This window comes from Ruditapes philippinarum, unplaced genomic scaffold (genome assembly GCF_026571515.1).
Source record: "Ruditapes philippinarum isolate M1 unplaced genomic scaffold, ASM2657151v2 ctg176_1_1_1_1, whole genome shotgun sequence".
Taxonomy (NCBI): Eukaryota; Metazoa; Mollusca; class Bivalvia; order Venerida; family Veneridae; genus Ruditapes; species Ruditapes philippinarum.
This window is the reverse complement of record NW_026864115.1, coordinates 110,548-134,605: the sequence shown is the minus strand read 5'-3', so window position 1 is coordinate 134,605 and position 24,058 is coordinate 110,548. Positions and strand designations below refer to the sequence as shown.

Genomic DNA, 24,058 nt, shown 5'->3' with positions numbered 1-24,058 from the left:
AATAGTATGTCATGGTGGGTTATTATTATTACAATTCAGTCACAAACACTGACATAAACTGTTCGACTGATAATATTTTCCTTATGTGTCAGCTCTCTTTGCTTAAAAAAAAACAAATGCTAAAAAGATGTATTTTAAACATCAGTTTTCCAAGGTTAAAAAGAAAATCTCCACATGGTACTTTAATTATTTCATTGAAACAGCTTCGAAAATTTCTGAAATTACAAGGTATATACTGTTATTATTAAAAATATATTCCCCATGCTTCATTTTCAGTGAATGTAAACCTGTAATTTTACATTCACTGTTTTATGATATATGCCCAATGTCTTTTATTGAGGAGTTTAATTTATGAGTTATACAATATTAACTATCATTTTATGATTCGCAATCACGACCAGGTGTTCTTATTTATGTACCATAATGTCTTGGGTATGTTTTACCTCCCTTTTAAGTGGGACGTATTGTGCACCATCACTTTCTCCCTACTTCCGGGATCTCAAAGATTTTCAATATGGAACACCCAGTATCATAATGAATTAATAGAGGTATGAATCATCTGTTCTATTGATGACACAGGCTGTGATTTATAAAGGCATATAGATTATACCCATATAGTGACAACAATCTTGACATAACCTGTAAAAGGTCTGCTTATATCTGACGAGTGGAAATCACACCTGCTATCTATATGTGTTTACATATTATTTGATATGTTTACATCTTCCTTACTTTATTCTTTTTCACATTTTTACAAGTTATGTTTGTCCCACCTTCTGATTCTCGTAACGAAGTTATGATAACATGGCGGCGTGTGTGTCGGTAAATTTTCTCGCGTCAAACACGTTAGAAAATAGATAAAGATAGATCTAACGTAAAAACGCACAATAAATAAAACTTCACGCCGCGCCAACGTTTATTAGCTAGTTTTCGCCCATCGCCCCGTCGTATTCTTTCTTAAATCTCACTCCGCGCCCTCGCGGGACGAAGCTTTATTTATTTAACTTCGCCCCGCGCCCCGCTAATTTTAAACTGATCTTTTTTTTTTGGCGGGGTCGTGGGGCGAAAACGCGAATGGCACAAATCAGCCACCATACATCACTGCACATTTTGTGCTGCTTTCTTCGGTTGTTAAACTTCAAACTATCTCTAAATATATCTATAAAACTTTTAAACACATAGTTCACATTAAAAAAAAAATATGCATTTATGAGGCATAGTGTGCCTTTAAATCACCAACCCATAAATTCACGGTGCGTTAACTAAATGCAGGTGTTAGTTACTCGCATTCTTGTTACCTCACTGTCACTCTGTCGGGGATGAAATAGAGCATGCTCTTTTATTGGATTTTACTTATTATGGCGACAAGGAAAAGAATAATGATTCAGATGCCTATAATACTATTATATTGGTTCATTTATTCGGGAATTTCATATAACGGATATAACGGCAGGGAAAAGTGTTTTTGTTTCTGCCTATGATACAAAAGAGAACGAACATCAAAACACTCGGCAGTATGCCTTACCAATCAGATAGCCTCGTGTTTTGATGCTCTTTCTATTACATGTTTGACATCCTTAAAGAATTGACGCTTTTAACTGCATGACTTTGGGAAACCAATTTCGCGAATTTACTTTTTTAACTTGACCATTTCACGATTTCACCTGAATTATTTTTTTTCTTTGAATTCGTGCGATTGCACTCATGAAGTTGATAACATGAGGGTTTGAAATCGTATATTCATTTCTAGTTGAAAATATTTATTGACGGAGTTACAATGTCCCTTCCGTTCTTCCGTAGATATATTTATACTCTTCCCACGGTTGTACTTTGAAGCGTTTAACACTATTGTATTCATGTTTTGTATAATTTTGGGGATAGCTGTTTTCTTAACAGTGCATGAAATTCAGTAATAAAAAAGTGATAAGGATTTTGTGATGGTAAGATTTGGCTTTTTACTTTTTTATATCGATTTAGCTGCACGTAAATTTGCAGGTTAGCATATAAGTACATGTATGTTAGACATTATCAGGTACTGTTGATTATTCTGTAATAACATTGGCACGTATAACGGATTTGTTGTTGCTATAAATGAAATATTGCCAGATATTTGTTGCACAATCTGTGTTTTGTGCACATATGTTTGTTCGTTTGAATCTATCAAATAAATATTTAAGACTCAAATAAATATTTGCTTCTTTACAAAGGTCCAATATAAGTTTTATAACATTACAATAATGGTTTAAGAGCATGATAGATGTGCTGTAACATGTAGAAAATCGCTCTAAATGTTAAATAATAACTATGTCATAAAAGTAGCAAAATGTAAACAAAGAAATATTTTGACTTTCATACGAAATACTATTAAAATCACTGTATATATATTAATTACCAAAAAGCAACAGAAGAAAAAGAGAGTTCATAACCTGGAAACAATAGAAAAATACCAAAAATAAAATGATTTTGAGAAATAAAAATGAAAGCATTTCTGGGGCATACATAATAATTTAGGCTCATAGAATGACATTAATTTTTTTTTAATGATTTTCTCTCGGCAATTATCGGTTTCCGAAGAAATGCATAAATATTATGTAGTATCACACGTCATTATATATGCCACACACGCATCATAAATATACAAAAGCAACCGGTCTGCATTAGGAAGTATTGAAAACGAGATTTCATTTAAATGTTTGGCAATCGCATCTTCTCGGCCATTTCCGTCAAACTTCGGACAATCGAAACTGTTCGGCCCTTTCCGTTATTCTTCCGATAAAGTTATTATCGACAAGAACCGAGATGTTCCGATTTGCTTCGGACAATAGCCGCCGAATTCCGATTGAATGTTTTATGGTGGCTGATTTGGCACGCTTTTGTGCGTCTAGTTGGCGCTAGCGACAACACGACAAAGCGCAAAACGGCACGTTGTCGGACTTTCGTCTTCTCCCTCTGTCGCAAGCGACAACACGACAAAGCGGCAAACGGCGCGTTGTCGCGATGTCGCCCAGTCGCTTGGCTTATAAGCCAATCCTTCAATATGAACCGAGCGACAATGTGTCATCGCGACAAAGCGCCGCACGACAACGCGCCGTTTGGCGTGCCGCGCTAGAGACAGGACGACAAGACGACAGTTTGCCGTTTGGCGCTTTGTCGTGTTGTCGCTAGCGCCAACTAGACGCACAAAAGCGTACATAATCAGCCACCATAAAGCATTCAATTCACAGTTGATGCACATGATCGATTTTGTTTAAAGTTATGCAGACCTGATATACAGCATGTTATCCAATACATTTATTTCATCGGAAATTTAAATTGTAGTAGCAGCAGCAGCTGAAGTGGTGAAAGTAAGTCAATTTATATATTGCATGATTTGTCACCATATTTATTGCTTTAAAAACGTTGTAACACTCAAAAATGTGCATATTTTTCTATAATTAAGACATGCACTAATTTTATACTTTTTGTTGGGTTTAGCGTCACAGCAACAGTACGTAGAGGTCATATATGGCGATTCCAGATTTACTTCTGAAGGAGACCGCATTAATTCAGGCCTAGGCACGAACAGGCATCCGAGTAGAACCACCGACGATCCTTAAGCTGGATAGCTTCCTCACATGACAGTCCACAAAGTCCCTGGCGGGATTCAAACCTTCAGCGGTGAGGGACAAGCGGTTTGAAGTCAACAACCCGATGAAAAAAAAATTATGGATATTACACCGGAATATTTAGATCAAAGGTAACTTTTTACGGCGGTAACGAGGCTCTGCCCAGTTTCCGCTAAACAATTATCCGAGACCTAGATATTCCGGTCTGTTACGACAACCGGTGTTTATAGTGGCTGATTTTGCTTTCGCCTCGGTCAATATGACATTTACCGGTTAATATCACATCATATTCAGTGGCTCACTAGTCAATAATTGAATAACATTCAGCGCTATTTCCTTCAGGTGATAGGCATCTAACATGTTCCTAATCAGTTGCTACAACATTATAAAACACATAATATCCCTTATATAATTAAATATGGAATGAAAAAATTGTTCATTACCAGTGATTACTGAGGCACAATGTGCCTATAAAAGCCCCTTTTTATTTTATACAGTATAGATACAGATTATTCACGAAATTAAAAATCTGCTTACGGTATCAATTATTCGGGCTGCACCGCCACGTTTCATAAAATGAGTTACGGAACTTACCGGAATGTGGCGGACTTTCACGATGTTTCGGTGGACAACACAGTGGTGTTATTCATACCACGGATTTATATTAGTTTGCTTCTCTAAAAGGAAGCATGCGAGAGGTCTTGTATTAATTAGAAAATATTTTGGGATATTTTTGCATAAACGATACAATGAATGGTTTTAAATTACAATTATTTAACAAAATAGAAGTTATTAAATATATTGAATATGGTATCATAATGAAAGTTTGTTTTAATTTCATTTTTAGCTCGACTATTTGATAAGAATAATTAAAAGCTATTGTAGTCACCCGAGCGTCGGCGTCTGCTTCGGTGTCAAGCATTTTGACAGAATTATGCCCCTTTTTCGACTTAGAATTTCGTTAAAGTTTTTTAATACCTAAAATATTTTCAAAGTCCATTGACATATGACTTTTAAACTTTGCACACTTGTTCACCATCATGACCCCAACCTGTAAACAGGAGGAGGTAACTGTATCAAGCATTTTGACAGAATTATGCCCCTTTTTCGACTTAGAATTTACATTAAAGTTTTTGTAATACCTCAAATATTTTCAAAGTCCATTGACATATGGGTTTTAAACATTGCACACTTGTTTACCATCATGACCCCAACCTGTAGACAGGAGGAGGTAACTGTATAAAGTATTTTGACAGAATAATGCCCCTTTTTTTACTTAGAATTTTCTTTAAAGTTTGACATAATTATGGCTTTGAAACAAGTTGAAATTGTATACTCTTCTTTGAGAGCATAATAGGACTCTCTCCAAGGCATATAACTGTAATATGGATTTATATGGATTTTAAGAAAAATTTTGCCCTTTTCTTTCTTTACTTAGAAAATTTTACATTATCAAGGCCTTTTTACTTTCAAGCACTAAGAATAGTCGAGCGTTGCTGTCCTACCGACAGCTCTTGTATAAATGTTTTGAATGATAATATGCCGGAGAAATAGACTTTTTTTCTGGACGCATTAGGGGTATTTTTTCTAAAAGGGAACAATTTATGTTATGTCATCAAAATAAATTTAAAATAAATGATATACACATGTATATATATCAAAAGTAGTATCAAAATAAAATTTCTAATTAAATTCAATAAACACATTTTCGGTTAATGTTTTGGTAAGTATATGGAAACATTTCCTACACATTTTCCAAAACGGGCATAAAGTTTGTTAATCAAACACTTTTAAGACCCAGATTTCATAAAAATGTTTATAACATTTGATTGGAATAAACAGTATATAAAGCTGCATGCCTCCCACCACAATATTTGAGGAAAATCTTGAGTAAAATGTGTGCCATTTGTACGGAATGCCGTTAGGGCCATTGCCTATGAATGTGTTGATCTGAAACGCGATGGTCGATAGTACGATGGTGAAAACGCGAAATCACGAAACTACGATGGTGAAAACGCGAAAGTACGATGATGAAAAAGCGAAAGTACGATAATGAAAACGCGACAGTACGATACTACAGTGATGAAAACGCGATAAACTATCGTGTTTTCACCATCGTTCTGTCGCGTTTTCACCATCGTAGTTACGTGCTTTTGAGTTTTCATCATCGTACTGTCGTGTTTTCATCATCGTACTATCGCGTTTTCACCATCGTACTATCGCGTTTTCATCATCGCACTGTCGTGTTTTCATCAGTGTACTATCGCGTTTTCACCATCGTACTGTTGTGTTTTCATCATCGTACTATCGCGTTTTCATCATCGTACTATCGCATTTTCATCATCGTACTATCGTGTTTACACCATCGTAGTTTCGTGATTTCGTGTTTTCACCATCGTACTATCGACTATCGCGCTTCAGATTAACACATTCATAGGCGATGGCCCTAACGGCATTCCGGAATGCCGTCAGGGCCATCGCATATGAATGGTTTGATCTGTTCAAAACGCGATACTCGACAGTACGATGATGAAATCGCGAAATCATGAAACTACGATAGTGAAAACGCGACAATACGATGGTGAAAACACTATAGTTTATCGCGTTTTCATCATCGTAGTATCGCACTATCGCGTTTTCATCATCGTACTTTCGCGTTTTCACCATCGTAGTTTCGTGATTTCGCGTTTTCACCATCGTACTATCGACTATCGCGTTTTAGATCAACACATTCATAGGCGATGGCCCTAACGGCATTCCGTACATTTGCGCCAAAAAAATCTCCGTTACGTAATTTAGTCATATCGGTTCAAAATTTACGGAGCAGCACAACTTTGGTACACAGTTCACTCGGTCATGTAATAGTGCATGCTGATATTGTACCTCTAATGTTCACTGTTACTATTTATCGGAACATGAAATAGTAAATCGCTACTCAGAAAACAATACGGTAATCAATTTATACAATATAAAAGATAAAAACGAAATGAAACATCCACGTAGCGCTAAGTAACGTAAATGATATTTTCCGATTTTTCCATGTACCGATTTGTTCACTTCGATGCTAATTTTTCGTTTAAGTTAACTCGTATTTTGAAACGGAGCATGCGTAAAACGATTTTTATTTGTTTGGGTCGTCAGACCAAATAAATAATGGTAGCGAAATTTCAGAGTCGAATGCTGTTAATTGCAAATGCCTAAAGTAGTCCACTTTTTTGAAGCGGTTACTTCCCTTTATATGTACACTAACGCCGAAAAGTTCAGGGGAGATCAATGCGTAAACATTGTCAAATGACAAGCGCATTAATTTTCAAGCAAAGTAGTTCCCGAATGGTCGAATATTTCTAATATTGTTTCATTCTTTATAGATATACATGCTTACAGTAAGCTCCATCATTATTTACATCTGTGTTAAACAACAGGTTTAGCGTCGAAATAATAAGAGTTACAAACAACATGGTTTTCTTCAGGCCGATAACATATATATCCACCGTGCACGCTCGCTTACGAGTCGAGAGGTCTGGAGTCCAAATGCCAGTTGAGGCAACTCATTTTTTTTCCATTTTTTAAGTCAAATAAACATTGAATTGACTATCAGTGTTGCAATTAGTCTTATAGCCAATTTACTACAGTTAAAACACTGGAAAGCATTGGTGGCACTTTACAAAAACAAATTGGTTTATAATCTCACAACCTTCACCTTTCTGACATTTTGAGACCCAAACAAATTCAGCGCCATCTGTGCTTTGATTGTAGACTGCTCCTAATGATTTTACGCTTGAAATGAGATTCATTCACTACAATCAGATACGCAAAAATGTTCATCAGTCTGAACACTGTGGAGAGGTCTGATGACCTCTCCAATGATGACCTCTCCAATTACATAATATAAATCCGTGTTCCAGTAGATCCTTCCTGATAACTAAGAGAAGGATCTACTGGTCTGTCTAAACCTTTGACTGACTTTTTCAACATATTACTTTCAAAATATACCTTTCCTACCTCCTGGAAAATAGCCAATGTCACTGCTATATTTAAAAAGAATGACCCATCTAAGCCTTCGAACTACCGACCCATTTCTCTTTTAAGCTGTATAGGTAAACTAATGGAGAGGTGTTTTCACAAAGTCTTGTACAACTACTAGTATATTATTACTAACAACCTCCTCACGTCTTATCAATCCGGTTCATCAAAGGTGACTCCACCATTAATCAAATTATATACATATATAACGATATTTGCAAAGCACTTGGCGAAGGCTTGGAGGTTCGCGCTGTGTTTTGCGATATCTCTAAAGCATTCGACCGAGTATGGCATCGAGGTCTCTTACATAAGCTTACCTCAATTGGAATAAACGGCTCCCTTCTTAACTGGTTCACTTCCTATCTCTCTGATCGCAAACAACGCGTTGTATACGCTAATTGTTCCTCTAACTGGTCATCAATTAATGCCGGCGTACCCCAGGGCTCGATCCTCGGACCTCTGCTTTTCTTGATATATATAAACGATATCGTTGACGATGTAAATTCGAGCATACGACTTTTTGCAGACGACACGAGCCTTTATATCATTGTAGAGAATCCCATAGACGCAGCCAAGCATTTAAATGACGACCTTCAAAAAATTCATGATAGGTCAAAGACTTGGCTGGTTACTTTTAATCCGTCCAGAACAGAATCCATGATATTTTCAAGAAAAATAAAACAAGTAAACCATCCCCCAATTCAAATGAATGGAATTCCAATCAAACGTGTACAAAATCACACACATCTTGGTGTTACCCTTTCTGAAAATGTAAAATGGGATACCCATATATCTATAATACTGCGAAAAGCTTGGCAGGGAGTAGGCATCATGAGATCACTGAAATTTCTCCTCAATCGTTCAAGCTTGGAAAGAATGTATATGTCTTTTATCCGCCCTATTCTTGAGTATGCCGATGTTACATGGAATAACTCCTCGAACTTGTTAAAAATGAAATTGAAGCAGTTCAAAACGAGGCAGCAAGAATAGTAACAGGTGCAACAAAATTATGCAATATAAGTAAATTTCTTAACGACCTTAAATGGGATACCCTGGCCGGAAGGCGTAATCAACATAAACTAGTTTTATTCTTTAAAATGTACAATGGAATTACTCCAAACTATCTCTGATCTCATACCCCAACACAACGAGTCCTACCACCTCAGAAATCACAGACAAGTAAACTCAAGGACACAAATATATAGCTCATCATTTCTTTCTTCTGCAATAAGAGAATGGAACTTACTACCTGTAGATACAAGAAACTCATCTTCTGTTGCTGCCTTTAAACAGTGCCTTAATAAAAACAAAACAAAAGCCTCCCCTTTATTTAATGTAGGAAGTCGTATAGGCCAAATATTGCACGCACGTCTTCGTTTAGATTGTAGCTCCCTGAACTTTGACCTTCATAGAAAGTCTATTATCCAGTCTCCATTATGTCTATGTGGCGAAATAGAGGCAGTGCATCACTTTTTCTTTTCATGCCCTCGTTATGATATCATCAGAAGCATGTATTTACGTCCCCTTCCATGTCCCCTGACACTTAACAATCTCTTGTACGGAGACGAGCGCCTGACCTTTAACACGAACGAAAAAATCATTCTTAAAGTACAACAGTTTATCCTAGCTTCCAAACGTTTTACTAACTAATATCAACTTTTTTCTGTCCATCACTTCCCGATAATATTGTGTGCAGACATATATTCTCTATTCTTTATCTAAATTCAAAATTTCATTTAAATACTTTAGTCTCTTTTTATATCGAAACATTCTAAACAAAATCATTTGAAAAAAACTTACTTAAATTGAATACTAGTTAAAAACAATATTTTACCTTTTAATAGAAATTGTTTGGAGTAATCTCCCAATATTATGAAACAATCTTGAAACATAATTTTTCTTATTCTACAACTCTAGATAATAATGTTATAACAAACTTATTCATTTTAATTATTTATCTGATTTCCCTTTTCTGTATTACTCTAACCAAGTATGTGCATGTTTTTTATTGCAAGTACATTATGTGTGGAAAGGAATTTACATAAGTCACATTTGACTTGTTTTCCAATACACTATATATATCAGTGTGATTGTATATGCTTACTGTATATATTTATGCTGTAAATAGAAAAAAAATATTGTTTCAACTAAATCCATGTTCATACATACATCCATATACTGTCCTAGGATGATAACTTGAGCCTTTGTTTACATAACAAAGACCAATAACAATGCGAAAAATAGGTTAGGCAAATCAATGCCACAAGCTATAAAAATGAAAATAAAACTACATGTTACCATATGTCTTATTACACCGTGTCAGAAATGTGTTTTAACCGTACATGCAGAAGTTCGAAGACTGGTAAGACACTGTTTTTTTTTTACCTCAGAACAGTCAATTGTTCAGAAAAGAAAACAAGTTTGACCGTTTTTTATATACATACATGAATATGAGATCGAATATTTATTACACTGCGTTTAAAAAAACACAAAAAGAAAATAGAATAGAAATTAAAAAAATAAATATATACTATAAAATATATTATAAGAAGAAAACAAAAAGGAAAACGAAATATAAATAAATAATAATGATAAAAAACAGAGCAAGAAGAAAATATAAAATGGCACTACGTGGGGTTCGAACCTATGAGTACAAAACACTAAAAGTTACAATAATTTCGATCTATAAGGGTAATACACAAACGATACTGTAAGAATTATGCTATATAGTATATGTAAGTAATCGGACAATAATCTAGATTACCCCGTTTTTGGACTTTTCCATGTACCGTTAAGACCAGACAGTATATTGGATTTCGAAACATCAAAACAAACTTAAATAAGGTAAAATAGTTGTGTGTACCTGTTTACATATTGCTTTAGAAATTGTTTACGACTGACAAGTTAATGTTTTCATTATGAAACATGTTTGTGTAACATGTTTATTTTTCAGTTATGAAACAAGTTTATGTTTTCATTATAAATGTTTAAAATATAAAACAAGTTTATTAACCATTATGAAACAATGTATGTTTCAATTATAAAACATCTTTATTCTTTCATTATGAAACAAGATTATGTGTTCATTATGTACGGTGTTCCGTTAGGGCTAGTGCGGTTTCGCGCTGTCGTCTTAAGGGCGAAATCGCGAAAACACGATATATTGACGCGAAAACACGATGCGATAAAGCGAAAACACGATAATGAAACGCGAAAACACGATGCGAAAAATATCGCGTTTTCGCGCTATTAATATCGTGTTTTCGCGTTTTCGCCCTACTGACCGCGAAGGCGAAAACACGATGGGAGATCAAGGGCGAAAACGCAAAACCACGATATTAATAGCGCGAAAACGCGATGTTTTTCGCATCGTGTTTTCGCGATCTTGTTTCGTGTTTTTTGCGTCAATGCATCGTGTTTTCGCTATGTCTCCCTTAGGGCGACAGCACGAAACCACGATGGCCCTAACGGAATTCCGTAATTATGAAACGTGTTTATCTTTTCATAATAAAACATGTTTATGTTTTCATTATGAAACAATTTTATGTTTCCATTCCAATGTTTCCATTGTGAAACATGTTTATGATTCCATTATGAAACATATTTATAGTTCCCTTACGAACCATGTTTATTGTTCGGTTATGAATTATCTTTATGTTTCGTTTATGGAAAATGTAGCCTGTTTTTTTTATCTAAATGCAACATTGAGTTAAACTGGTACGAAACATCTGTGCATCTAGGAAGCTTATTTATCAGTCAATGATAACCAGCCCCACCCCACAGGATGGCCTACCCACGTGACTTTTAGGGGTATCCGGTCACACTGTGCTTTATTTCCAGAATATTCAACTAACAACATCAGAGTCGTTGGTAAAAAGCTTACTTGAATGTGACAAAGATACGAAAAAGTCACGTGGATTGATTTAATTGATCCCGGGGATAACCGCCTCCGTGGTCGAGGGGTTAGAGTCTATGACTTCTAATCCAGTTACCTCTCTGGCGTCGTTTCGATCCCCGGGAGATGCTTTGGTAGTTTAGCGTGGAGGAAGGTAATCTAGTACTGGTGTAACTTTCCAGGAACGATGGTTAGGAAACTTCCCGCCTATATGACTGAAATGCTGTTGGGGAAAAGGCGAAAAATGAAACAAACAAACAAACAATCCCGGGGATAGCGGGGAAAATGATCCCAAAAGGTGCCTTGTAAACCGAAGAGTTGCATACCGATATTTTTTAAAGTGACAATAGGAGTTGTTATAGTTAAACGCTGTATAAAAACGACAAAAATTAAAAGATTTAAATAACTAAAATATGAACGACGTAGGAGCGACTGCATCTGTTTAAGACGTGTTGTTTTTTTTCTTTTTCGGACGAAGTTCTCTGAGAACGATTTGACTTCCTGTAACATTTATATAGGGAAAAACTGTGTATAGGTAGGATTTTAATTGGTCATTTTAAAATTATAAACTGAAATCAGAGAATCCCATTGGTCATTCTAAAATTAGAGTAATGATACAAATGATTTGATCTTCCTGAAAAGTGTACATGCAAATATTACAACATAATCTACAGCAGTATCGGAAAGATAATCTTTTAAGTTAAAATTTCTCGGATATTTGAGATCAGTGAAGCGTCCAGTTTACACTCGTGTGATGTTAAAATTTAATTTAATTGATTTTCGCTAGTGAATATTTAATTTAACATTAGAATTTACTGCGTTATATTAATGTGTACATGAATACATAACTAAGTGTAAAGGTATATTTATATATATTCTTGTAGCATAGTTTTGAGACATTTACTAGAATGTAGGTATGGTCTATTGAAGGTCGGTGTATTCTTTGCTTTGAGTTTGTATGCAAGCAATTTACAAGTATGATAATATACCAAAAATACAGATTTAAATATTTTTGATAATTTTAATATTTTCACGATAGGTATATCTTTTACCCACTTTTGCTTGTGTAAGTTTACATAATATAAAAAGTAATTGTTTTTCACGTTAAACTTTTTTTCAGGTGCGTTAAAAAGCGGTTGTCGTCTGATCCAATGGAGAACGATGCAGCTGTTGACTCAAGGTGGAGCTGGGTGGTTGCTATGGCAGCATTTTTGGCCCATCTTATTACTCATGGAATTGTCTACTCGTTTGGCATTCTTTTCCTGACGTTGCAAGAAAATTTCAAAGGCACAAAAGCGGAACTATCCTGGATACCATCCTTAACAACGGGTTGCCTTTATTTAATCGGTGTGTTAATAGTTAAATGTTACAGTTAAATTTTACAGTTACTCTAGTTACCTCAGAAATATATGTATTGGCTTAATATATACGCGTTGGCTTTGTTAATGTTTAATAAGATGAACTATTCGCAATTCTAGTTCAAGTGATGACGTTACTAAATGTGTGCGCAGACGACAGTTGAATGAAAACAAAGCAAAATGTTTTTATTTGACTTTGTTACATGAATAGCGATGAACTAAGCCAAAGTTTACATGCAGTTACCTTTAAATACCTTTATAATACCTTATAATAATAATGATAATTATACACATTGTGTATTATTTACTTTCATCAAATTATTTATCAATTATCAATTAAAAATCATCCCGTACAAATTTGACGATCATTATCAAAATTTTATTTTCAAACGGTATTGCGTACAGATATAAAAGAGTTTGTTATATATTGTCATCGTTGCACATCCAATGATTCATCATGTATTTTAAATGACCAGTTTCCTTTTAGGTCCAGTAGCAAGTATCTTAATCAATCGGTACGGATGTCGGACAGTTACAATTTTAGGCGCTATTCTTGGATGTATTGGTTACCTTACAAGTATATTCGTTCAACAATTGTTCGTGCTTTACTTTACCCTGGGAATAGTTGCAGGTAAAAGTTTTAATTTTATTTAAATTTATCTATATTTTATGCACGTTTTCAAGTCAAGTTTTCAGTTTAAATTAATCAATTGGTAATTATCATAATTTATTTAGGTATGTAATCAGGAAAAGTTTTCAAGAATCTAGCTAGTAAGTTTCGAACAAGACCTTTAATGACGTTCATTTGTTGAGTGTGTTTGCAATATTTTGATTAGGATCTATTAAAATGATCAAATTGACCACAATTAAGTAATATTACACAAGTATTCGGGGAGAGCCGATGTTTTATTATTGGTGTCCGAAAAATCATACGTTTTATCTGTTACTCCGCCGAAAAGGCGGCGGGGGATATAGAAAAAGTCTCCGTCCGTCCGTCCATCCGTCCGTCCGACATTCCGTCCGACATTTTTGTCCGGAGCATATCTCAAAAAGTATTTGAGGTATCAACTTGAAACTTCATAGGTGGATGGATCTCATTGAGGAGGAGTGCAGTGCACAAGAATGATAACTCTACCCAGCAAAATTTTTGAGTTATTGCCCTTTGTTATTTTTCAAAATTAATTTTTGTCCAGAGCATAACTCAAAAAGCCTTTGAGATATCAACATGAAACTTCATAGGTGCATAGATATCACTCAGGAGGTGTGCAGTGCACAAGAATGATAACTTTACCTTTCATAAGTTTTGAGATATTGCCCTTTGTTATTTTTCATACTTAATTTTTCACCTGAGTGGAGCATAACTAACAAATGTTTGAGATGTCAACATGAAATGTCATAGGTGGATAGATCTTATTGAGGAGGAATGCTGTGCACAAGAATGATAACTTTCTCTTAACAATTTTTGAGTTATTGTCGTTTGTTCTTTTTCATACAATTTCGTCGGGAGCTTATCTCAAAAAGTATTTGAGGCATCAACTTGAAACTTCATAGGTGGATTGATTTTACTGAGGAGGAGTGCAGCACACAAGAATGATAACCTACCCTATATTATTTTTCAGTTATTGTCCTTTGTTATTTTCAGCCATCAGTATTCACATGATAGGTTTCAAATCTGTAATCACTTCAGCCATCAGTTTTCATTACCAAAAGACCTCTTAAAATTGAATTATTCTGCTCTACTACATATACACTCTTCCAATGAGCAAACACTTTCGGCGGGGGATGGCCATGTTAACATGGCTGTTGTTTAGTTATTTTTTCTGCATCGATGTAGTGTAAATATTATGTTTCAATTTACAGTTATGCTGCTCGCGACAAAAGTGTTCCCAGCATGCAAAGGGTTAACGTATTTTCTAAAAGAATTTAGACCTTCTAACATTTTTTTATTTTGTACAATTTATTAAGGATCCGGGTTTGGAATGGTCTTTCTACCATCAATCATCATAGTTACAAAGTACTTTCACAAGTACCGATCACTGGCTTGTGGTCTCGCGTTATCCGGCGCAGGTGGTGGTGCCTTTATTTTAAGGTAAGAACCCTGTCTGGTTTAACATGATGTCAACTATTCATTAACACGGTTTGAGTTTTTAAAAAACTTGTATATCTCTGTTCATTATTACTGGGACTTAAAATGATGAATATTGTAAGTCCCACATTATTTTAATTCCCAGATTATTCTGATGTTTTTTGCTAATTATTTTTTCTGTTCGTTATTGTAACGTTGTTGCTGTTGCTAAGGTACCGTGATTCGGGATGATTCTGAAAAATGACCTATTAATTAAAATTATCAAACTAACCACAAAGTAAATTAGTTTCGCGAAACTTTGTATATGAATAATAGAGGTAGCAATGCATAAAGATCAACATAATTAAATAGATATTGAGCTATTATTTCAATTAATGCTTTGTTTTTATTTTTCCATTGCAGCCCACTTATAGACCTTCTTATCGATACGTATGCTTGGAAAGGGACACTACTCCTGCTGTCGGCAATTATCTTAAACTGTATACCATGCGCGCTGATATTCCGCGCACTTCCGAAACAAAACTGTGCCAACCGTACACAAGTTCTTGGTGATACGACAAATTGTGATGAAGAGAAGATATCGTTTTTAAATGTTAAAGATAGTCATTGCACCGGAGAAAATACAACAGACGAAAATACACGTGACGTTAATTTTGACAAAGCTAAAAATAAATCGGGATCAAAGAATCAACTAGCGGGTCAAGGTCATGGTGACTATCGTGATGAACCGACTGACTCGGTTGTAATCGAAATTGTCCGAGAGGATGCTTTAAGCGGAAAGAATATTCAGCAAATCGACTGCTCAAATGACATTTATTTTTCAAAAGACAGTAATGAGGTCATAGGATCGACTCAAGATGGCATCGTTGAGCGGTATAAAACACTTTTTCGATGCACAGAAGTTGTAGTGTTTTTCTTCACACAGTTCCTGTTTTTTGCTGGTTTTTATATTCCGTTTATTTACATTCCTGATAAAGCAACAAGTGATGGTAAGTCATTGATTACCGACATACATTTATACATGTATATGTAAACTTTGTCAAAACTTGGTGAATAATAACTGGATAATGCAATATTCTTCAATAATTAAGAGGCAAGTCACTTGTAAATGCATTAATTATTAGGGTTTTTTTGTATTTTTCATTCTTATTAGGCTTTGTAACAACTAAAGAAATCCTTTATTCCAAAATTAGAAGCCCGATACACAAATAAAACATGAGAAGACTTAGTGTTCATAAATTATAATATAGCAAGTGTCAATGCATATGATGAACTTAGTTCCAATCTGATAAAGTTCAGTTCTACTTATTTCTTGCACGTAGATCTTATTGCTACCGTATTTGTTTCGCCTCCATTTGTGATCCGGAATTCCCGAGACAGCTTTATTTAGCAGTGCAATCAAATCGTCCTTTAAAGGCATCAGACGAGGTGTCAAAATATCGTTGTCCGTGAAAGTAGAACAAAAAATTGATTTTTGTCATAAAAAAAAGTTTAACAAAACTGCCGGAAATAATAGACTCAAATTTTGATTGACAAGATTGTTTTGCCAATTTACCTGCCGGTTATACATGGACAACAGCATGTTTATTATCGAAATCGTAAAAATAACCTACTCAGTATTGGTTTTCTGGCGATTAGATTTTGATACCGCATCGCGTCCGAAATTGTGAAGTCTCGCCGATGATTAGCTGATTGAAAGATCACGAGAAGGTGACAACCTGTTGGTGGTCGTCAGTTCCTAATGCGTAACGTTAATTAGGGGCTGATTTTAATCAGATTGTACTTAGCTCGTGCATGATGTTTTCTTATCTTAAATTTTGTATCATGATATGTAATTCTTTCATAATTCCGTCTATATAAAAGGAGTAAATGGTGACAGTGCAGCTTGGATTGCCTCTACAATTGGAATCTCTAGTATTGCTGGTAGAGTAGTGCTGGGTTATGTAGCCGACAGACCTTTTGCAAATAGGTAATGACAATAGATTAATGAAAACAGTTTTTATGGTAAAAGAACTCCACTGAGGACAAAGCCTAAAACATAAAATTTGAATTATATACATTGATCAGCTGGAACACTTTAAATAGAAAGATAATTGTGCAAAAGACAATTAATATACATAGAATTATGGTATAGAACATTGTATATTTGTGTCATTTATAGCCCGATTGTGGGTCATTTTACATACAACAGTAATTATTCTGTAAAAACGGAGAGGCGAATGATCTGAAATTTTGCACCTTTATCTTTCAAGTCAAAACAAGTCTCAATTAACACTTTTGGATTGTTTAGTTATGATAATGTTCATACATTGTATTAATACAAGATTAATACATTTATTCGGCAGTCTAAAATATGAGTCGCCCATTGTTGACTTTTTAATAACGATAGGCTTAGCTGTCAATATAATAATAATTTAAAAGAAAAAACAAACCTTTTCCTATTTGATTTGCAATTCTTTGAATCCGAGAATGTATAGCGATGATGATTTTGAAAGTTTATCTCAAAGTAAAATATTGTGAAGTGAACAAAGAAAGAAATTAACATATTGCAAAACGGCACGTACAATCCACGTGAAGTACCAAACAGAGGTCAAAATATACAAAAATAGCCCTTACTGCGTTAGTCACGTAGTAGAAATATGGGGTTAAATTCCACAAAATAAGCCATTAATCGTATATAACATGTAAATTATTACTAAAATCATGAATTTTTTACTTTCATTTCTTTAAGTCTTAGTACATATTTCAAAAGTTTAATTTTCTTGAAATATTTTTAACTCATCTGAAGTCATGCAGCTTTAAGATTTTAAAATTTATTTCAGAATGACAATGTTTAAGATTGCCCTGGTGATTAGTGGAATCAGTACAGCTCTTTTGCCTCTTTTTGAAACATTGTGGTTGTTCCTCGTGTATGCAGTTATATATGGCATTTCTTCAGGTAAAAAAGAATTTCATATTTAATCTTGTTGTACTATGTGAGAAACTATAAGTGAATGTTTGGTAGGTTCTTAATACCGGTATACTTTTTTGTGCTTCACTTGATTTTTTTTAACTGCTGTCTTTTCAGGAGTTTGGACCTCAGTGAAGTTCTTGTTAATTGCAACTGTAACTATTTAATGAGCCGTGTCACGACAAAACCCACATAGTGCGTTTGCGACCAGCATGAATACAGACCAGCCTGCGCACCAGCGGTTATATATAGATCGAGCGAGAGATATAGATAGGGCGAGAGATATGACCAAATTATGTGTTTAAATCTGCGCAGAAATCAGAACAAAAATATACTGACAATTGCATTAGTTTATATCATTTTTTTATGCCCCCGCCATGTAATGGCCGGGGCATATAGTGTTACCCTGTTCCGTCATTCCGTCCTTCCGTCCTTCCGTCCTTCCGTCCTTCCATCCTTCCGTCCTTCCGTCCTTCCGTCATTCTGTCATTCCGTCATCATCAGTTTCCGTTCATTATCTTAAGAACGGTTGGGCACATTCAACTCAAATTTGACATATGGATATGTCATGAGAAAATACAGGTCAAGTTCGAATTTGGTCATGGTTCGATGATTTTTGGCAGAGTTATGCCCCTTTTACTTTGAAAATAATATGAAATTTCAGTTTCCGTTCATTATCTCAAGAACGGTTGGACACATTCAACTCAAACTTGACATATGGGTATGTTATGAGAAAATATAGGTCAAGTTCAAATTTGGTTATGGTTCAATGATTTTTGGCAGAGTTATGCCCCTTTTACTTTGAAAATAATATGAAATTTTCAGTTTCCGTTCATTATCTCCCCAACGGTACAACACAATCAACTCAAACTTGACATATGGATATGTCATGAGAAAATACAGGTCAAGTTCGAATTTGGTCATGGTTCGATGATTTTTGGCAGAGTTATGCCCCTTTCACTTTGAAAATAATATTAAATTTTCAGTTTCCGTTCATTATCTCCCTCAAGGTACAACACATTCAACTCAAACTTGACATATTGATGCGTCAAAGGAATGCGCAGGTCAAGTTCAAATTTGGTCGTGGTTCGATGATTTTTGGCAGAGTTATGCCCCTTTTACTTTGAAAATAATATGAAATTTTCAGTTTCCGTTCATTATCTCCCTCAAGGTACAACACATTCAACTCAAACGTGACATATGGATGCGTCAATGGAATGCGCAGGTCAAGTTCAAATTTGGTCATGGTTCAATGATTTTTGGCAGAGTTGTGCCCCTTTCACTTTGAAAGTAACATGAAATTTTCAGTTTCCGTTTATTATCTCCCCAATGGTACAACACATTCAACTCAAATTTGACATATGGATATGTTTTTGGAATGCCCAGGTCAAGTTCAAATTTGGTCATGGTTCAATGATTTTTGGCAGAGTAATGCCCCTTTCACTTTGAAAATAATATGAAATTTACAGTTTCTGTTCATTATCTACCTAACAGTGTTACATATTCAATTTTAATTTGACATATGGATATGTCAAAGGAATGGGCAGGTCAAGTTGGAATTTGGTCATGGTTTGATGGTTTTTTGGCAGAGTTATGTCCCTTTCACTTTGAAAATAATATAGATACATCTAACTTCTAAGGAATAAGCAGTTTAAGTTTGAATTTGGTTGTGGTTCAATGAATATAGACAAACTTATCTTTCCTGAATGTTGGAAAAATTTTGAACTTTCAGTTTCAGCACTCATTCTTTTAGCCATTATTTTGGCTACAAATATGCAATATGCTCTTTCTAAAGGTTAAGACTGAATAATTTCAGTGCCTTGAACGTTGTATGGAAATGGTTTGTGTTAACATTGAAAAGTTTTAAGGGCTTTGAACTTAAAATGAAAAAAAAAAATTAATGCACCATCTGAAATTTTGGCTGCATGCGGGGGCATCCGTGGCATGATGACACATTTCTAGTTTTTCATTTGTTTTCCAGGTATAACTCTATCATTAACATCAGTTGTGTTGGCTGATATAACGGGTATCAATCTGTTGGCAGATGCGATGGGTCTAAACAATCTTTTTAGTGCATTTGGTTCTTTACTTGGACCTCCAATTACGGGTAAGTTTCAAATTCTAGTAGACCAAGTCAGCCTTGATAAAGAGATGAATGTTTACAGTTTATACCTACATGTGTATGTCCATTTTATCTCGCTATAGAATGTATGTTTTAATTAAGTACGCCTTAAAGAACCAATTAAACAATTAGGAGTCAACCGTTCTGTGAGGTCACCAATTGAATTGTGAAATTTCACGAAATATTTGACAGTTTTACTTAAAATATGTTCATGTGATATATTTTTGGTCATTTAATCAGTGTCCAGAGGATGTAAGAGTAAAATTAAAAAGACAAATAAATCGGCCTAAACAACTACATATGTAGCTTGCCCTCGTTCATTATGTGTAGTTACCAAACTTTTGTACATAACGTTTTGGATGCAATTTTTATTTTAAAATTGGCTTTTTCGAGAAAGGAATTTACATATATTAAATATATAAGGGTCATTAGTAAATAAACCACGATAGGAGCAATAAAAATATAATTATGCCAATAAACGATTGCTTTAACAGTTTAAATGATTTTTTTGTTTCTGTATTTAAATTTAAATACCAAGCTTTAGCACTACAGTAAGGTCAAGTGTTAAACAAAACTGAACGCACTTTTTTTCCTTTGTTTTAGTTATTTATTTGTTTGACTTTGTTAATTTAAAAAAAAAGTTTACATTTTTATTTTGTGTAAAAACAATTTCTATCGAGATCGATAGGAAAGAGTTTAGGTGAGCCGAATTCTAACTGATGATGGTTATGATATACTATGCTGCTTTTGTATATTTTTTTTTTAGGACTGCTGTATGACGTAACACAGACGTACACGGCCTCGTTTCTAGCTGCAGGATTTGCAATGACAACTTCCGGTATATTATTGGTTCTCGTTTCATTCTGCCGGAAACAGAGCTAATACCATTGTTCTTACTATCATTATTTCATTGTGGAATCTCAAAATCTCAAAAGAACATGTTAAATATTCGTGCGTCATTTCTTTATAATAAACACAACTTTTTCAAGGTTCATACAAGTACTTTGATAAATATTTTTCTGTTTATGCATTTTTCTGCCTTGAAACTTCTTACTACAATAGTACGGTGACTACCAGGCTTTACTGGTGATTGAAGATTTCAGGTGCACCTCCGTGCATTATTTCAGACATAAGAAGGCAAGAAAAGTGTATTTACTGTACCTACGAAAGGTCAGCAGTGATATTTATACTGCCTTCATGAACTTATCATTTCAATTACACAATGTCAACTTATTAATTTCATGAATTCATAATTTCAACTTATTTATTCACGATTTCAGCTTTATGGATTCATCTGAAATAATTCACGTTTTCAACCATACAAATTCCATAATTTCAACTTCATGAATTCATATTTTTGAATTCACAATCTCATCTTCGTTACTTAATTTTCATGAATTGACGATTTGTTCTTTACCAACATCATGAAGTTAACATTATGAATTCATGAATTTGAAATCACGAATTAATAAATATAAAATCGTTAAAACGATAATCCTTTAAGTTGAAACCGTTTAAGTAAGAAAACGTCAGTTCGTGAAGTTAAAGCTGCATGCCTCAAGATGAGCTTAAATAATTTGAGAAAAATCAAACTTGAGAAAAATGTTCTAATATATTAGGAAAAGAAATAAGATTCAAGATTCAAGTAATTTACATGTTTCGTGCTTTAAATGACCGATTTTGCAGTATTGAAGCTACTTTAAAACCGTGAACTGGTGAAATTAAATTTTCACCGCCAGTCTTTTTAATTACCTGCCTTTACTAAGTACACGCTGTGAACGAGGGTAAGGCCGCGTCTACACCTAGTCAAGTTTCTTACATGTCACATTTAGATAGCTAAATATATAGACCCTTCTTAATATAACCTCATGCATATTTCATAGATTTTTCAGCAAGATTCGGTATCTGTACTAGTAAACATTTCACGAATATATGGCCGAAGGATTTTCCTATAGTGGCAGATGTCTTCAAATTGTACCATTAACTACATACTTGTTAAAATCTATATTTAAATTACAAAAATCTCTTCTGGATATAAATTGATCAACAACAGGGTTTAATTACACTATATACAGTGAAGAATATATTCAAGACCTGAGATATGTCTCAGCTTCATCTTAAAATTTGACTGATATCTGCAATTAAAAGTTGATGATATATAGGTTTTTACGTTCCTTACTTAACATGAAATGTATTTTTACATTGCTATAAACAACATGATGTGTTATGATATTGAAAATCCCTTGAAATGTATAAGACGGGGATGTCATGTCTTAACAAAATATTTCTTTAATTTGATTAGGCTGTCTGTAAAATTAACCAGTCATCAAGAATTTTTGACTTTCAAGTTTCAAATACAAAATGAATAAAACTTAATGTTTTTTTTTTTATTTCAATACCTGAATTTAGGGGAAATATGGTACAGAATTTAGCAAGCTATAAAAAGCTGATAGCACAGATAATATTAGAAATAACTTGGAATTATCATAACTCATCTCCCAGGTCTTGAATATATCCTTATCTACCTAAATATTTCTATTAAAGCTCAATGAATCAAGATTAAATATTTAAATACGTCTGCTTCAATAACATCATATCTGATCACGGTTTTAATTTAAAGCCGAGGTCTGGTGTATGCGAAACTTATTTTGAAGTGAATAATATTGCATGTTATCACGAAGCATATCTAATGTACATATATACATATTTATCATACATCATACTACAAAGTTCTCATTCAATTTTACAATTTATGCACATATGCATTATATACAATTGATTTCGCACAATAACCCTCAAAACATTTGTAAATGTTACGAGCCGCGAGGTAATTAAAATGAATGGTTACCGATTTCTATCCGCCTGGCGCCTGGCATAGTGGTAGGAATTGGGAGGTACATGGTATGCAAGCAAAAGGTGTCTCATAAGTCAAAATGGCTGGCCCTTAATTTCAGTAGGGGTGACACTATAATAAACAAGACCTTTACCTTTACCTGTTACTGTGTTATTGATATATTTTACTACAAATGTATATATAAGTTCCGCTACTTCAATTTTATCTATCTTTGAATTTGTAAACTAATGATATTTTGTCAGTAACATCTTCCTTGAAGTCAACGAGAAATATAACAAGATCTTTGCCAAACGTTTTATGCATCATTAATGCATGAATGAAGTTATTTGTTACTTTTTGAAATACCATAATACATTGAACTATATAATAAAAGCATTAAAATTTTATATATACCAAATTATATAAGGTAAATTATTAGTCATTTTAGTGGTATAAAATTTTCCCGTAAAGGTCAGTACCGTCTTTTGTCTAAGTTCTGAATGACCGGGTCACGTTCACGAGTGGGCGGAACAATTTCATGTTACGGAATACCGCTACGTCCAGTGGTTTGGTAAAGTGGGTAGTTTTAGACGACAGGGAAAGCATAATGACATGACGTTTGCAATGGCAGATTGTATTAGCGGACCCTCATGTCGCAAGTTGCACCATCTCTTATAAGAAGCAGTTTGCGTCTTTCACCGCGTGCGGGATAAACATTTCCTATAGAGTATCTGGTCCATGAAACCGCTTTCGGAGAACGTGTAACTGTCATTTATTGGCCCTTGATGGTGATAAGGCCCACCAGGCAAGCTCTTGCTTATCATAGGCGGTATTGCTGCCCCTGCAGCGTTTACACATCAGTGGACCGTTATATGCTTATTGGTGGCGACAGAAAAAGAATGTGCATGTTTATATCGGACCGGAACAATTACTTTCTGTCCTGTTGAATTATTAAGGAACAGGGCCTCCTCATCACAATTGTAAATACAATTTATGGGGCCGTCACACCATGACGTTCTGGTCAGCGTTCTACGACGGTTTAAGAAACGTTGAAAGTCGCCCATGGTTGCTTGGATAGCGTCAGGAGAAGGTTGTTTGAATGCCAGTGAACGTCGGTAATCGTAGAACGCTGGTCCGGAAAAAAGTTTTGAACATGCACCAAAGTTTTCATTCAGACTAGCGTTTT

General features: G+C 34.6%; 1 protein-coding gene across 3 annotated transcripts; it reads left to right on the top strand.

Moving 5' to 3' along the window:
• The first annotated feature begins 1,338 nt into the window (after positions 1-1,338).
• LOC132724454 (monocarboxylate transporter 13-like) lies at positions 1,339-20,987 on the top strand. Of its 3 annotated transcripts, none has more exons than XM_060709320.1 (9): positions 1,339-1,940; positions 12,644-12,870; positions 13,369-13,512; positions 14,847-14,970; positions 15,370-15,956; positions 16,831-16,936; positions 17,790-17,905; positions 19,899-20,024; positions 20,806-20,987. In XM_060709320.1, the coding sequence occupies exons 2-9, from the start codon at positions 12,675-12,677 to the stop codon at positions 20,919-20,921; spliced, it is 1,515 nt and encodes a 504-aa protein (XP_060565303.1). In that variant the 5' UTR covers positions 1,339-1,940; positions 12,644-12,674; the 3' UTR covers positions 20,922-20,987. The 3 variants fall into 3 exon arrangements, with proteins under 3 accessions (XP_060565303.1, XP_060565302.1, XP_060565304.1); XM_060709319.1 differs by lacking the exon at positions 1,339-1,940 and adding an exon at positions 3,214-3,736; XM_060709321.1 differs by lacking the exon at positions 1,339-1,940 and adding an exon at positions 12,077-12,383.
• The last annotated feature ends 3,071 nt before the right edge of the window (positions 20,988-24,058 follow it).